Source organism: Microcaecilia unicolor, chromosome 1 (assembly GCF_901765095.1).
Source record: "Microcaecilia unicolor chromosome 1, aMicUni1.1, whole genome shotgun sequence".
NCBI lineage: Eukaryota > Metazoa > Chordata > Amphibia > Gymnophiona > Siphonopidae > Microcaecilia > Microcaecilia unicolor.
The window spans coordinates 677,380,813-677,396,019 of record NC_044031.1 but is presented as its reverse complement, the minus strand read 5'-3'; the positions used below and the strand labels follow the sequence as shown (position 1 = coordinate 677,396,019).

At 43.0% G+C, this 15,207-nt stretch overlaps 1 protein-coding gene across 1 annotated transcript in view; it reads left to right on the top strand.

Annotated features, from left to right (window-relative positions):
• The first annotated feature begins 3,271 nt into the window (after nt 1-3,271).
• NEO1 (neogenin 1) overlaps nt 3,272-15,207 on the top strand; it is a 740,505-nt gene continuing 728,569 nt past the window's right edge. The window contains 1 exon segment of the mRNA XM_030191504.1: nt 3,272-3,874. Coding sequence (XP_030047364.1) covers nt 3,760-3,874 — 115 coding nt within the window. The 5' untranslated portion in view covers nt 3,272-3,759.

The following is a 15,207-nucleotide window of genomic DNA, read 5'->3' as shown; positions in this document are numbered from 1 at the left end:
CTGCTGCCTGTCTTTTGACCCAAACGTGTACCCTGACTACTCTCCGTGCCTTCTGCCTTATGTCCTGTTGGCCGCCTGCACCTAGGGGCTCAACCTCTGGGGAACGGCGGTCATCGCAGGTGAAGCCCCAGGGATGCCCGACCGCCGAGTCAGGATCTGGGTCCTCCTTTTCCTCAGGATATGTCGGTGTTCTACTTGGCACAAGGACTCACAAATCTGACGACTGCTTTACTACCTTTGAATAGAACTAATGGGCAATCCAGGAAGGAGGCCAGGTCTTGCCTCTGAGTCAACTTTAGTTGTTACCAAATTGTTAGAAGCTTCAGTGGACTTTGTCATTAGAAGATCTACACTCGTGCGTGGCATCCTTTCTATTTATGCAGGGCAAAGATTCTGTCATTTGTTACTATTTTTGTTATTAAAATGTAGAATTTCTTGGTTCTAAAGTTTGTATTTTGCTGATGTATGTAAAAAAAACCCAAGAAAGAAGAAAACAATTGCTGTCTGTGAGGCAGTATGTGCTTTCTTTGGATGTAACTTCTTCCACATTCTTCTTATACATGTAGCCTGGGTCTCATGTACAGCACTGCACAGGCCGGGGCTGGACAAGAATCTGGAAGGCTGTGGGATGTTAAGTCGGGGTTTTACTGAGTGCTCCTTCAACAGTCTGGGAGCAAAGTTATTCGCTCTTACTCCAAAGGAACACTCTCCACACTGAGGATTTCTAATTTTATGCAAAACCAAACTTTACTGTAACTCTGCAACATGCAGTTAAATCGAACTTCATATTTCTGGGAACAAACAGTTTTTGTAGCTTCAAACACAATTTATATTTAAGAGGTCGGTTTTTTCTCTCAGGGAGATCATGGGTGATTTCCCCCTCTGGTATACATGCATAGAATTAGTAGTCTCTCCATATGTACATAATTACAACTCCTCCTGTGCATTACCCATCCCTTTGGGCAATAATAATCTGAGGCTGTGCTTGTAGTGTTGGTTGTCACAAACAAACTCTTCCAGGATCAGACCTTCTTGTCTGTCCTCACTTCCTGGGATGCACTTCTCTGACTGCACCTTCTGGCCTTGAACAGGCTCTTCCCTGCTCTGGCTCCTGGGCTAGGTTCCCCTTTACCCACCCAGAGTACTCCACAGTTACTGCCTTTGGTTGACAATAACTCCCTCTTAGACTCAGCCTTAGGTTATGTGGCCTCTCCAGGTTACCCTCTCTCCAAAGTTGCCAACTGGGCAGGTTTCCCGCACAATTGGGCTAGATTCTGCAACCTGCTGCGTTTTTTCTTCATGGCTGCAGGAGTTTGGGTGGTTTTTTGCTGCGGCTGCTGTGGGTCCACCCGGCCACGGATTGGCTGTTTTTTCCCCGCGGAGGCAGGCTTCTATTGGTCCAATTGGACCAATAGAAGCATTAGAAGGCAGGGCTGCAGGGCAGGCTTCCTTTAAATGGCTGCAGCATGGTGTCAGCTCCTCTCTCCTCACTGGTCCTGGTGGGGGTGAAGGCAACCAAAGACCATGTGCTCAGTGCAACATCAATTAGGCCTTTTATGGCACCAGCACTGAATTCGATTAGAGGCAATGCAGCTTCCACTTTTGCCATGCATTACTCTAAGACCTCAGCATACAATTGAGAAGCTGCAAGTTTAGCATGCATTTACTCAGTCTCCTTTCTCATGTCATGAGATAATTCAATATGTGTGTAAAGAATGTCTTTAATAGATTTAAATTCAGATGTTACCATGCCTTTAGTGTTCCCGGAAGTTCTAGCTCTGTCACATTTGTTAGGAGAAAGTAAGATGGATTTGTGGCGTTTAAGATCGGAGGCCAAATTCAATTGATTTTTAGCTTTCATAGACTTCATTATAAAAAAAAATAATATTGAAAAAGAACACCAACTGGAATGACAAGGTACCACCCATTTTGTAGGCAGTAAGGGCTCATGTGATATTTGTGCGCTAACCAGATAATATGCGGTAATGTACATGCATTAAATGGTTAGGGTGGGAATGCCCACTCTCTGTCTGCCACACCCCTTAAAAAAATTTGTAGCACACGGTTAGCATGCACACATTTGGAAGTTACCACAGGATGCCTGAGAATGTCTCATGGTAAGACGTATATTAGCACCTAAGGCAATTTAGTAAAAAGGCCACTTAATTTGTAAAAAGATGGATCTTGTTCTTAGTGTTTGGGGTGTATTTGTAATTAGGTATTTGATTTAATACTTTTTATTATTTGATTTTGTTTTATAATGAAATACCACCTTGACCTTAAAATAGGATAAAGCATTTGAGTGCCATTATTAAATTAAATATGAAACTGAATTTAAAATAATGTTAAGGTCAGTACAACAAAAACATACCACTTTTATAGTTTGCGTAATACAGAATTAAGGATTCTTTAAATATACTGTATCATTTATGCTAATATACTTTTTATACTGTACCTATCCTATGTTTTTATTAGGGACATCTTTCACCAGGAAAAGACTGGCCAGAAGGGATGTAATGGGTTCGATCATATTTTTCAGGTTCCCACCTAGCTTCTGATTTGGTGCAAAAGTAAGCAGGAAAACACTAGGGTGGGATTCAGCGTTGTTTTTGGCATCAACATAAATTCCCATCTTTGACCCTCAGAACCTGTGACCTGAGGCCAAACACCGATTTCCTTCCCTCTCCTACATAAAAGGCCTGCTCGCTCTCGCAGAGGTGTCACAAAACGTTCCCTAACAGCTCCTTCACCTTCTAAATTTTGGGATTTCTATTTCTAATTTTTTGTTGCGAGAAATATTTAAAAAAAACCTATGAAACTATTTTTCGAAGTCAAAATTAATAGCCTCGTTAAAATAAAAAAAGAACGTTCTTTTTTTTTTTTTAGAAATGCAATTTATTATTTTGTAAAGGAAAGTTTAAACCTGAAATTAAGCTCTGGTACCGCAGCTTCTTTCTTGCACAAGGGCCGCTTTGCTCTTAGTACCTGGCTGGCTGCCTGTGGTCTCCTGGAGATTCCGCTCCAGGTTTTCCTTTACGTTGGCGGCTCCGGCCGAGGTTCCCGATCCCTACCTCTGCCCTTGGGAAGAATAAAGGAAGTAGGAACAAGGAAAGCAAACGTGAGAAAATCTGGCCCGTGTTTTCCTTTGCGCCGAGCGCGCGCTTCCCATTTTGCCCGTTGGGGGAAATCTCGAGCCCGCAAGGGACTCGGGAGCTGAGACCGACGGCCGATTACCCCCTTCCTCCCCCCTTTGCGGGCGCGCGCGTACGTAGCTCGCGAGATCGTCGTGGCCCGGGCTGGCTGGGGGAGGCTGGAGGTGGGCTCGCGCGCGCCCCGGAGCGGCTGAGTGCCGCGCGGTGTGCGAAGAGAACGTCTGCCCTGTCTTGCCTATGTCTCCGTGCGCTGGAGATTTTTAGATTTGTCTATTTTTTTTTTTTTAATTTGCTCTGTTTTAAACCTCAGGCACGGAGTGATTTCTACACTCCTCCCCCCCCTCTCCAGGGTTTTTCCTTGCGCGGTCTGTCTCTCAACTTGTCGCGACTCCCTGTTGCCTGCGGCTGGTGTCTCGGTGGCAGCTCCGAGTCCTTTCCCCCGTTATAGTCGGGGAGGGCAGCGGGGCTGTCGCTACCGCGCGCGAGAGTGGCCCGGGAGCGGATCCCTCGGCCTCCCCGGTTTGTTTCCCCCTAGCTCGGTCACTGTGTAGCCTCATCTTCCCCTCCCCGTTTCTTTTTTTTTTTGTGGCCCCGGCTTGGCCGAGTGATGGCGGACCGGGGGGCCCGGCGGCGGCTCCTCTCCTTCGGTCTCGCCTTCTTTTTTATCCTTCTAATTGGACAGGACCTGGTCGTGGCTGCCAGGGGCTCCCAGTCTGTCACAGGTAAGAGGCACTGGAGGGAACTGGAGCCATGGTTTGGAAGGGGGAGGGGAGATGGGACGGAGAGCCATGGTAGTAACAGCAACAACTTCCCTCTGCCTGCTGCTGCTTCTTCACATTCCCGTATTCACTACTTTCCTTTGCTTATCTGTCTGTCCCAGTAATATATTATGAAAAGAACTGGTGAGGGGGTCGGGGAGACGGAAATGAATGTGAGAGCTGTGATTACAAATCGCTGAGAAGGAAGGTTAGAGGAAAATAAGCCAAGGAGAGAGGGAGGGGGTGGAGGGGTACGACTGTAGGAATGTTTTTATTCATGGTCTGCAGGGACTGTGCTTTGCGGTTTTTCATTCTCTCTTTTCCTCGAATATATAGTATACTTGCAGTGTGATGGTGAGCTAACTGGAAGAAGAGAGGTAAAAAGGCTGAGGGGGAGGAGGTGCTTACTACTACTACTTCATATTGGAAGACACGTTTTCCTGGCGTGCTACTGAGGGGGACCCACTTGTAAGAAGAAGGAACGAGGGAATGGATGGATTATGTTGCGAGAGCAGATTTCTAGTTGAAAGGGGCAGATTTTTTTTTTTTTTTGGGGGGTAGGGGGATAGAGTAAGAATAGTGGGCAAGTAGATTAACGTTTCTTCCTATTTGGTTCAATCTGATTACTTTTTTTCAGGGGATGTCTTTTAAACGCATTGTGAGGGAATGGTAAAATAAAAGGTTAATTTATAGTTTTTTTGTTTTCAAATTAAAACTCAGAAAAAGTCCGTAATGCTTTGTTCTGCTGTTCAGTAAAACGTTCAACCTTGTATTCTGAGGTCTCCACTTCAGAGTTTCACTGTGATACTAGTCCTTTGTTCCTGATTTTTTTTGTGTCGTTCTGTGTTGATAGCTTATCTTGTGGCCCCTATACGTATTTGCTGTCAGCGCTATTCTCATGAATATGTATTGTGTATATATGTGTTAATAGTTCAGATGCCGTTTGTAAGCTCTGATAAAATATGCACGATAACACCTTTCTCGTGAGTAAACGTGGAACGTTTAGTCAGTTTTGTATCAAGAGCTTGTTGACTTCTGTAATGAGAGAAAAAGGGAGCTATACACAGAATATGAATTGCTATTCATCCCCCTGTATAAAGCGGCAATATATTTTGTAAAGTTAAGTTGCACAAAAAGAGAACTTTTAACTATAGATCTCATGGAATAATGTAAGTAGAAAGAAAGTATTTTTGGATTTTATATGTCAAGCCTTAGGAGAAAAATGAGTGAGTAGATGTGTAACACTGTTAAATAGAATCCAATTCAAAAGGCCTTAACAGTTTCTTCCGATAAGAAGTTGGATAAAACAATATAAAGCTTGAGGGCATTACCAGTCATTAACACACTAACCTAAACATTTTAAGTGTTTTATTTACTTATTGTTACATTAGTATGCGACTGTGGAGTGTAGGTGATTTAATATGACATGTACTGTCATAGTGACATCAGGAGTGCTTGTTTTTAGTAAAACATTTATATTTAATTTTAGGACGTGTAAGAAACCTAAATCAGCATCTTTAATGTCATGGAATCAATATATGGTAGTGCCTTTGATTTGATAGTATGAGATAGTACTAAGGTGTATTTTGGTGTAATTAGCTGAAAAGGAGGACGGAAACCCTATGGGACCCATTTGCTAAGCTGCATTAGACTTTAATATGTACCTAACGCAGCTTGGGACATGCCCAGAGGAGTCCCGTGGTAAGTTTGGCATTAGTGTGTGCAAAAAACTTTTACAACTTTTTCTGTGGAGGAGGCGTGTCTACTTTAATCGGTTAGCACATCTATATTACTGCACACTGATTAGCGCAGAATTAGCATATGAGCCCTTACTGCTTACAAAATGGATGGCAGTAAGGGTTATGCGCTAATTTGATAATGGCTATGTGCTAATGCCAACATTAGTGCATGGTAATTAGAAAAATAGAAAATTGGTCATTTTCCCCATTGGCCATTTTCCATCCATACATAGTAACATAGTAGATGACGGCAGAAAAAGACCTGCACGGTCCATCTAGTCTGCCCACGATAAACTCATATGTGTATACCTTACCTTGATTTGTACCTGTCTTTTTCAGGGCACAGACCGTATAAGTCTGTGCAGCAGTATTTCCCGCCTCCCAACCACCAGTCCCGCCTCCCATCACCGGCTCTGGCACAGACCCCGTATAAGTCTGCCCTCCCCCATCCTAGCCTCTCAACCACCAACCCCTCTTCCCCCCGCCACCCAATTTCAGCTAAGGAAAAATGGCCTTAGCATGTAGGAAAAACTGGTGTAAGGGTGCTTTAAGGCCAACTTTTCCTGCAGCTTGGTAAAGACACCTGCGTAAGTGTTAGGTAACATAGGACTAGTTAATTAATGAGAGTCAGTGCCCATCAATATTCCTGTTGGTCACCTGATAGCTGTACAGTATTTGCATAGAAAATCATTCTTCTAAATGAGAATTCTATGTAGTTAACTATATTCAAAATGCATAGATAATTAGGTGCAAAGCTTGCTTCGTTCTACATGTTTTAGTAAAATGTGTGATTTCTGAGACAGTGCTGGTGGGAAAATTTTGAAGATTTGCATTTTCACATGTGGCTATGATTATAAGGTAGAGAGGAGGGTGGTTTGCTTAGGAAGTTGCAGTTATAATCCTGTATCTTTTCGTTTGTGTAATGCACTGTTAAAGCAAGTCTACAGCAGTAAGTTAATTGAGATTTGCAATAATAGTGGAGTAAGTTGCTTTACCAACAGAAGCCATTGTTAACTCTCCCATCACTACCAATGCAATTCAGGATAGTCCTGGAGAGTGAAAACTAGTTGTTCATGAAATAAACTGTTCTTTTAGGCAAAATATCTGTCTCTACTTTTCAATATATTTTTTCTAGTTTTATTTTCTTTCTTTAATTTTAATACTACTAAAATGCTGCTGAACCCTCAGGGTTACCCCCAACCACTGCTGAAACAGGAGGTGGGAGTGGTCTTTAGTTGCTCTGTTCTGGCTGTTACCTGTATTTCAAATGTCCAAGGGGGTACAATACCAAAGAATCACTTCTTCCCCCATTTGGACAAAGGATTAAAATTTGGTGAACTAAAAGGGAAGCAGATGTAGCAGAAGCCCTAAGGCTGGGTGTTTTTTTTTTTTTTTTTAAGTTTAAGGCTTAGGTGGTATGCAGGTGGCTGATTGCTTTTAGTGTATGGTGTCAATAGAATTGCCACCAGTGAAACAAAAATCCATTCTTGCTGCTATTAATAATTTGTACAGTATGATCTCTCATCTGATCTTCGCTAATCCGACCATCCGGCATATCTGACAGACACCCCCCCCCCCCCCCCCCCGGTGACCATCGTGTTGCTGTTAAGAAGTGTGCAGGCTCTCTTCCGGTTTTTATGGCTTCACATACTGGTTGCTGGTTAGTGTTGTTAAAGGATATTTTAAATACAGATACCCCTATGCGTGTTCTTTGTGCATAAAGTATGTTTTCTGTGCATTTTTTTAAAGGGTTACTATTTTCCATATTATCTGACTTTTCACTTATCCGACAATGGTCCTCTTTACGTCAGATGATCGAGACTGTACTGTACTGTTCATTAATATGTTCCTCAGTGTTTTTCTGTTTCTGGACTGAACTGAAATAGGTAAGAATCTGTCAATGTCTGACATTTTTTTTTTTCCAGTATAAATGGAAGCTTGAAGAAAATGTTGCAGGACTTGCCAAGAGTAAGAGAGAAACATATATACCTGTATTACAGTACATGTTCAACAAATACTAAAAGTACATAAGGGCATAATCCCCTGGATTCTATATACGGCACTGAGTGTCAGACACTAGAATTGAGTTCTTTGTGCAACTTAAGGTAATCAATTGGCCACTTAGTGCTAATTGGTGCCTAATTAAAGGGGCAGGTGGATCTCCTGTGCATGCTGTTCTGTAACTTGGTGCCTAACCTTTCTTGCATACAAGAATTAGAAAGGAGCATGGCTGTTGGTGGGTCATGGGTGTTCCCAAAAGTTACACTCCGCGCTATATACAGAATCTGAGGATTATTCCCTTATGTATTTTTACTGTTTGAACATGTGCTATAATAAGATTGCATGTTTGATTCATCAGGCTGTGTTTTCAGACTCTGCTCCATGGTATTTGAAAGATGTTATTTATTTATTTATTTATTTGTTTGTTCCATTTGTATCCCACATTTTCCCACCGTTTTGCAGGCTCAATGTGGCTTACATAATGCTGTAATGGCGATTCTGTGTATTTGCCATCAAGGTCTTTGTGGTCTGAGAATGCGATGATGTTGGCGACAGATCTGTTTTCTGTGAAACATACTTGTACTTGGAGGACAGCTTTTTCCATTGCTGGTCCACAGGTTTACCTGACACTTTAAGGCTGTGTAGCAGTATGATGCATTCTGTAAACTGTTAAAGACACACCTCTTTGTGAAAGCATGGGGATGATGTATTTCTTGGTGTAGGAAGAGTTTTCTGTTTATGATTTTATTATGTATGTTTTATTGTGAGCTGCTTAGATGTAGGTGGCATAGAAATTTTTAAATAGACCTCCATAAAAATTGATATGAGACATACATACAAGAAATGTTAACCAATGTGTTAAAATCATTCACACAAAAATCCTCAAGTGCTCTCTAGATTGGAGTTCCCCAAATTGCAGGACCCAATCATTCATTAATTGTCAAAAGCTATCTGAAACAGGTGAGTTTACAGGGGAGCCCTAAAAAGTATATGATTTCTCTAATCTGAGATACTGGGTCAGGGTGTCCCATAGGGCAGAAGCCAGGAAATAAAAAGCACTAAATCAAGGGCTAGCGCTGGGTTCCTTGTGCGTTTCAGTGGCAGCCCTGGCTTGCTTTCAGGGCCATTGGCAGACCTCTTCTTTAGCGGCTCTTCTGGTTGTGGTTCGTTTTCAGAGAGGTATGGGTCGCTTATGCTGCCCTTTGCGTGCCTTTTCTGAATGGGATTTTATGCTGGTCCTTTGGGTGCTGCAGCATTCTCCATTTGTGCCCCATTGCTAGGTGATCCTGATAGTTCTCACGTAGAACTTGACATTATTGGGGTGCTTCCATTGGCCTTTTGCTTCTTGCAACTTCAGGCTCCTTCTTAGATCCTTTCTCCGTCTTTGTTTTGGTGACAGGGGTCTCGTTTCGGGCAGTACCATCCTTCTTGCTCGAGCGCTTGTTGGTTTCTTTTTATTTAGCCTGTATACCTCTTGCAGGCTTCTGGACTTTCACAGGGCTCTCCTGTGTTTTTTTTTTGAGGTTCCCGATGTCGTCCGCCTTTTGTATGGACCTTTTGTGCAGTTTGGTAAACAGCAGTTGGGTCTCATGGCATCCAAGGCTTCCTTTGCCCGGTGGGTGAAGGTGGCTGTGGTCTCGGCCTGGGAGGCTATTCTCAAGTTGGAAGGCACACTCTCCTGGGCGTGTGACTGTCTCGGGCAAAGGCTTCTCTGCTTTCCTTCAGTAGCATGATGGTATAGCGGGGGCCACGCAGGCAGTGGCTGCATTTGGGGTGTCAGTTCTGCTTGTGGCAGGTTCGGCTTCCCACCCTCGTAGAGATAGCTCTTGAATATCCCACTCGTCCTGGAATAGTGGGAATGAACGTAATGGAAGGAGAAATTAGGACTTACCTGATAATTTTCTTTCCATTACTTCTTCACACTATTCCAGGAGCCCTCCCGTGGTTTGACACCCTGATTGGTGGCTCTATGCACGGTCTTTGTATCCTGTTTTCCCAGGGACCTTGTCTTCGGATGGTTCTTGGGGCTGGATGTGTTGGTTGCTGACCATGCTCCTGATTGGGCGTTCTTTCTTCCTTGCTTGAGGACTAATATTGAGGAGCTGAGCTGCTAGCAGGGAGCTATGTAGTGGTGTTCAGTTCTGTATTTTCTATCTCCACCTGCTGGTCGATGGACATAACTACCCACTCGTCCTGGAATAGTGTGAAGAACAAATGGAAAGAAAATTATCAGGTAAGTCCTAATTTCTCCTTCTTCCTTGGTGGCATATCCGGATATGGTGCACTTCCTGAAAGGAGTTGGTTGGCTTCATCCCCCCTTTCAGGCCACCTGTCTGGATTGGAATCTTAACCTTGTTCTTTGAACTTTGCAGAACCTGTTGTTCGAGCCACTCCGTAAGACTTTGTTGAAAGATCTTACATTGAAGGTGGTGTTCCTGGTGATGATTGCATTGGCGAGGCGGGTGTTGGAACTGCAGACTCTATTGTACTGGTACTCGTTTCTACGTTTCACAGAGGCGGGGGTTTCTATCAGGACGGTGCCTTCATTCTTAGCGTAGGTGGTGTCTGCTTTCCATCTTAATTAGTCGGTGGAGCTGCCTTCTTTCTGGAAGGAGGGCGAGGTTGCTTCTGTTGGACATTCGCAGAGCTTTCATGTAGTATTTGGAGGTCACAAATGATTTCAGAAGGTCAGACGGATTGTTCTGTTCGGCAAGCAGAAATTGGGGATTATGGCATTTAAGGCCTCGGTAGTGCGTTTTCTTCTGGAGATGCTAGAAACAGCATATTTGCTGGCGGGTAAGCAACCTTCGCTGGTATCGCAGGCTCATTCAACATGCCGGACAGCGACCTTCTAGGTTGAGACTTTGTTGTGATGCTGTCTGACATTTGCAGGGTGGTGATGTGGGCTATGTTGCATACCTTCGCAAAGCACTATTGGGTGGATGTTGCTGCAGTTCTCTGGGCGGCAGGACCGGAGTCCCATCCTTATCCCACTCGTCCTGGAATAATGGGAAGATACGTAATGGAAGGAGAAATTAGGTCTTATCTGATAATTTTCTTTTTATTAGTCCGCCCTATTCAAGGAGCCCACCCCTGTTTCTGCGAGATGGCTGCGCTGCGATTCTGGTATGCCGTGAGGGTTTGTTGGTGAGCAGCTTTGTTCGCGACGTCCTTGTTTCTGGTCTGCCTTCCAGAGGGCAGTGTTTTCAGCATGCTTTCTTGGTTTTTTGCCTAATGTTTTCAGCTGCCTATGGAGAAGTAATAGGACGTTTCTGTTGTTCAATGGGCTCCATGTCTGGGGTTCTACTGCGTGTATAGTTATTACCGAGGGGGCTGAGCTAGGGGTCTGGGTATATAGGCTGCAGCTCAGTTCTGTATTCTCTTATCTCCACTTGCTGGTCAATGGACATGACTATCCCACTCGTTCTGGGATAGTGTGAAGAATTAATGGAAAGAAAATAATTAGGTAAGACCTAATTTATCCTTAATGTTTTCGATTCTTTTCCATTGTATTCCACATGTACAGTTTGTTGACTTCTAATTACAGTTCTAAGTACTGGGGAGATGTGTATTCTTGCTTGGCTTGTATAGATGAATATCGCTATAATTTCAGTTCAGTGGGAATTGTGGTGCCAGGTTTTAACAATTCAATAGTTAATAATTTTTCATTACATTAGTAAGTAGCTTACCACTTATTGTAACAGCAATTTATCTTTCTAACAGCAGTGGTAAATACGTTGTGTGACTGGCTCATTAAACTTGTATATTTAATGGTTCTCAGACATATCCTTAAACAAATCAAGATTTAATTTTTTGTAGTTTCTATTAAAGAGATGGAGTTGCTTTATTGCAACTAGGGAACTATAGTTTTTTCCTTAAAAAACATTCCTGGTTCATTTGCAAAGTATATGAAATATAGTGTTTCATGTACTTGGTGGAAATTCGATTAAAGTATAATTTTAAATTGAATTCAGTGGTTAGGAAAAAAAATCAGAGGATAAAGCCTTAGAATTTTTTTTTTTTTACAAAACCCAGAACAGTTATAAAGTGTGTGTATGCATATGTACAAGGGTTGAATGAAAAGTAATGCCTCCACTTCTGTAATTTTTTCTTTTTTTTTTTGTTAAAGACGTAATGAAAATACAAAATACAGTAAAGTCTCGATTATCCGACCTAGACGGGTGCAACCCATTGTCAGATAAATGGAAAGTTGGATAAAACGAAAAACAGTGGTAACCTCTCAAACAATGTAGAAACAAAGGCAGAAAAAGCAGGATCCTGGCTCACAGTGGTGGTAAAAGTAGGGCCTCGATTTCAGAAAATGGAAAGAGAAGCCATGTGATGTTGCTGGGGGTCTGTCAGATATGCCGGATGGTTGGATCAGCTAAGTTTGGATAATCAAGACTGTACTGTAGTGCTTGAAACTTGCTGTTGTATTTACTTTTCTACATAGTCACCGCTATTCTTCACACATTCCTGCCAACCATGGACAAGGTTTTGAAAGCTGTTGTGTAAGAACTGCACATTTTATCTCCAGCCAGTTGCTCACAGTTCTTGCCATCTCTTCATTTGAGTTGAACAGATACCCCCAAAGGTATGCCTTCAATTTTGGAAAAACATGGAAATCGTGTGGCACTGAGCCGGGGGTGGATGGGGTAGGACTGAAAGACCCATCTTTGCAATTGCCTCTGTGGTGTTTCGTTTTGTGTGAGACTTGGGGCTCCTTTTATCAAGCAGTGCTAGAAAGTGGCAGGTGCTGTGATTAGTATGGATTTACTGCGCACCCTGGCCACTTTCTAGTATGGCTGAAAAATTGCCACGCACTAATTTCCCTATTAGTGCGTGGCCCTTATCACCACCTATTTAGGAGGCAGTAAGGGCTCCTGCGGCGCTCCTGTGGTAAATGGGTAGTGTGTGGTAATGTACCCTTGCTACCCGATTAGTGCAGGCATGCCTACTCTATGCCTCCCCAGACATGTGTCCCATGGCAAAATATAATTTTTTTACCATGGAAATAGTATGTGCTGCCGGCCAAGCTACCATGGGATGCTTCAGTGTGTCCCACAGTAGTGCTGTTTTTACAGCTCAATAGGCCCGCATTAGGCCTACCGCGTCTTAGTAAGAGAGTCCCTTAGAGTTGTCATGTTGCAACAACATTTCTTTCTTGTGCTTCCCTTCTCACCTCAGAATTTCTTTCATTGTTTTCAGGGTTGCAGTGTAAAGCTTTGAATGATCCTCCAAATGACCTTTATGAACTTGTCAACTGTTCTCATGTGAAACTCATCCGTTGCTGTCACAGGCCATCCACTTGGTTTTTGATCACTCTAGTCAGCCCTTCTTGGCCCACAGTCTTTACATTTTGGCCCAGTGATGCACAGTACTCGCATTCACACAGTCATCACCATAAAAAACCTGCACGCAATGGTGAATTTCAATTGCAGGGACTCCTTCAATAGTCAGAAATTCTATCATGACATATTGCTTAAATCGCACCAACGAGTGCTCACTGCATGCTTCCATTTCACAAGCAATAAGAAAACAGCCTCTTTACACAGTCACTTCTTGCCAACTGAAGTGAAAGAAGAGATTTGAAAGAACAAGTAAACACATGTAACATATCAGTGCTGCCATCTGTTGAATTATGGAGGAAGCATTACTTTTCATTCAACCCTAGTATATTTTTATAGATTTACGCAGATTGGGAACCTCTGCTCTAGGATACCTAAACCTTACTTAAAGGGCTACACAAAATTGGTGTTATGTGAACACTTATTGACCCATATCCCTGTATGGAATCCCCTTTTCTTTTCCCCTTATTCCACTTTCACATAGTTGTTCCATCTTTCCATATTTTTTCCACCTTTTTTTCTCCCTACTGTTACCCCTGCTTTTCTTTCTTGTTTTTCCATCTTCCCTCACTCCCTCCCTCCCAGTGGTAAATGAGAGTATAGGAGGCTTTATGCATAGCTTAGTGTGACTTCTGCGTGCCCATTTTGTTTGCCATTGTGAGCGCCCTGTCCTCAAATGAGATTTGTGTATGATGAGTTTGTGCACAAGCTAACTTGTACAAAGACTCAGATTGATATCGGCACACAGCTCATTTCAATACCATGGTAATAAAGATAATAGTTATTAAACCCTGATGCAAAGAAGTGTGCAGAAGGCTGAGTTAGCTCGTTCTTCTGTGGCCAGCATTAGTGAGCATTTCATGCCTGGTTATTCTCTTTATTGAAAACTTGATGATCCACAACTTCTTTCTGCTTATTGGAAGGAGTGGGAGTGGGGGGGGGGGGGGGGGGCAGGGGATGAGTAGCTCAGGGGAAGGTGTTGCAGGTATGAATGGTAAAGAACTGGACTGCAGACAATAAAATATTTGTGCACAAAATAATTGAAGTATACAGAGTATTGTTTTAGCACATGTGCAAAATGTGTGACGTAAAGTGCTGAGGACATCAACGTTTTTTATGTATAAAGTATAAGCGGCTGCTTCTTGTGGTGTTTTCCTATGTTTATGCACATGTTTCTGTTCTCAACTTTGCATGTTATTAAGCTAAAAGTGGCTCTAATGCCCAGTTTTCACTATTTGACACTCCCTCTCCCATGTCCTCTTCTGTGTTTCTCCTCTTCCCAAGCATCATTCCAGAAGAAATAGGGAAAAAAAAAGGAAATGAAAGAGAACAGCTATTCAGAGGGTCACCTAAATGAACCCAAACCCTGATGCTTCCAAATAGGCTGCCAGGTTGTACTAGATGAAAAATTTCCTGGGTAACTTCCTTTGAGTGTATGGGATCATAAACATTTCTAAACATTTTTATGTTCCATCAAAACACCTTGGATGGAGTGAGAGGCTCGAGAAGCTGAAGCAGGTGAATTATCTGATAAAATATTGGATGTTTTAAGCTTTTTGAAGGATTCCAGTGGCAAGGCATATGGGAGAAAGGCTGCTTGCAATTTCTGCATTGGCGCACAGATCTGGATGTTGATACTTCCTTTTGAAGGTTAGGAATGAGTTGTTTTAGGGTCATAAACCTCAAAGGAAAGGCATAAAGCCTACTTATGGGGGAATTCTGTGCATGATATTTAAAAATTCTGCATTGTTTATTTGTAGTTCTTTTGCATAGAATTTCCCCATTATAAGGTGTGAAATTCCCTCCTGCCTTTTCCCGTCAGGCTACAGCCTCCCCTGTTCCATCTCTCACTCCAGCTGCAGTTCTCTCTCCCTCCAAGTCCCAACAAGACCCCTAATTCTGTACCCATAGTCTTCTACATGCAGTACTCCCATCTTTCATTCTCTTCCTCCCCCCCCAATCTCACATTCATTCTCTTCCTTTCTCCATCTGTCTCTCTCATCATCTCCATGGTACACCCTTAGCTTGTTCTGACCCTTGCTGCTTCCCCCCCCCCAAAAAAAAAAAAAAAATCCCCATGGCGCACACAGCTTTGATTGCCCACCCTGAAACCCCAGAGCAGACTCCCATTTTGGCTATCCCCCCCATGACATCTTGCTCTTAGCACCCCCTCCCCTTTAGAGATTTTGCAGCAGGAGGAAGAGGAAGT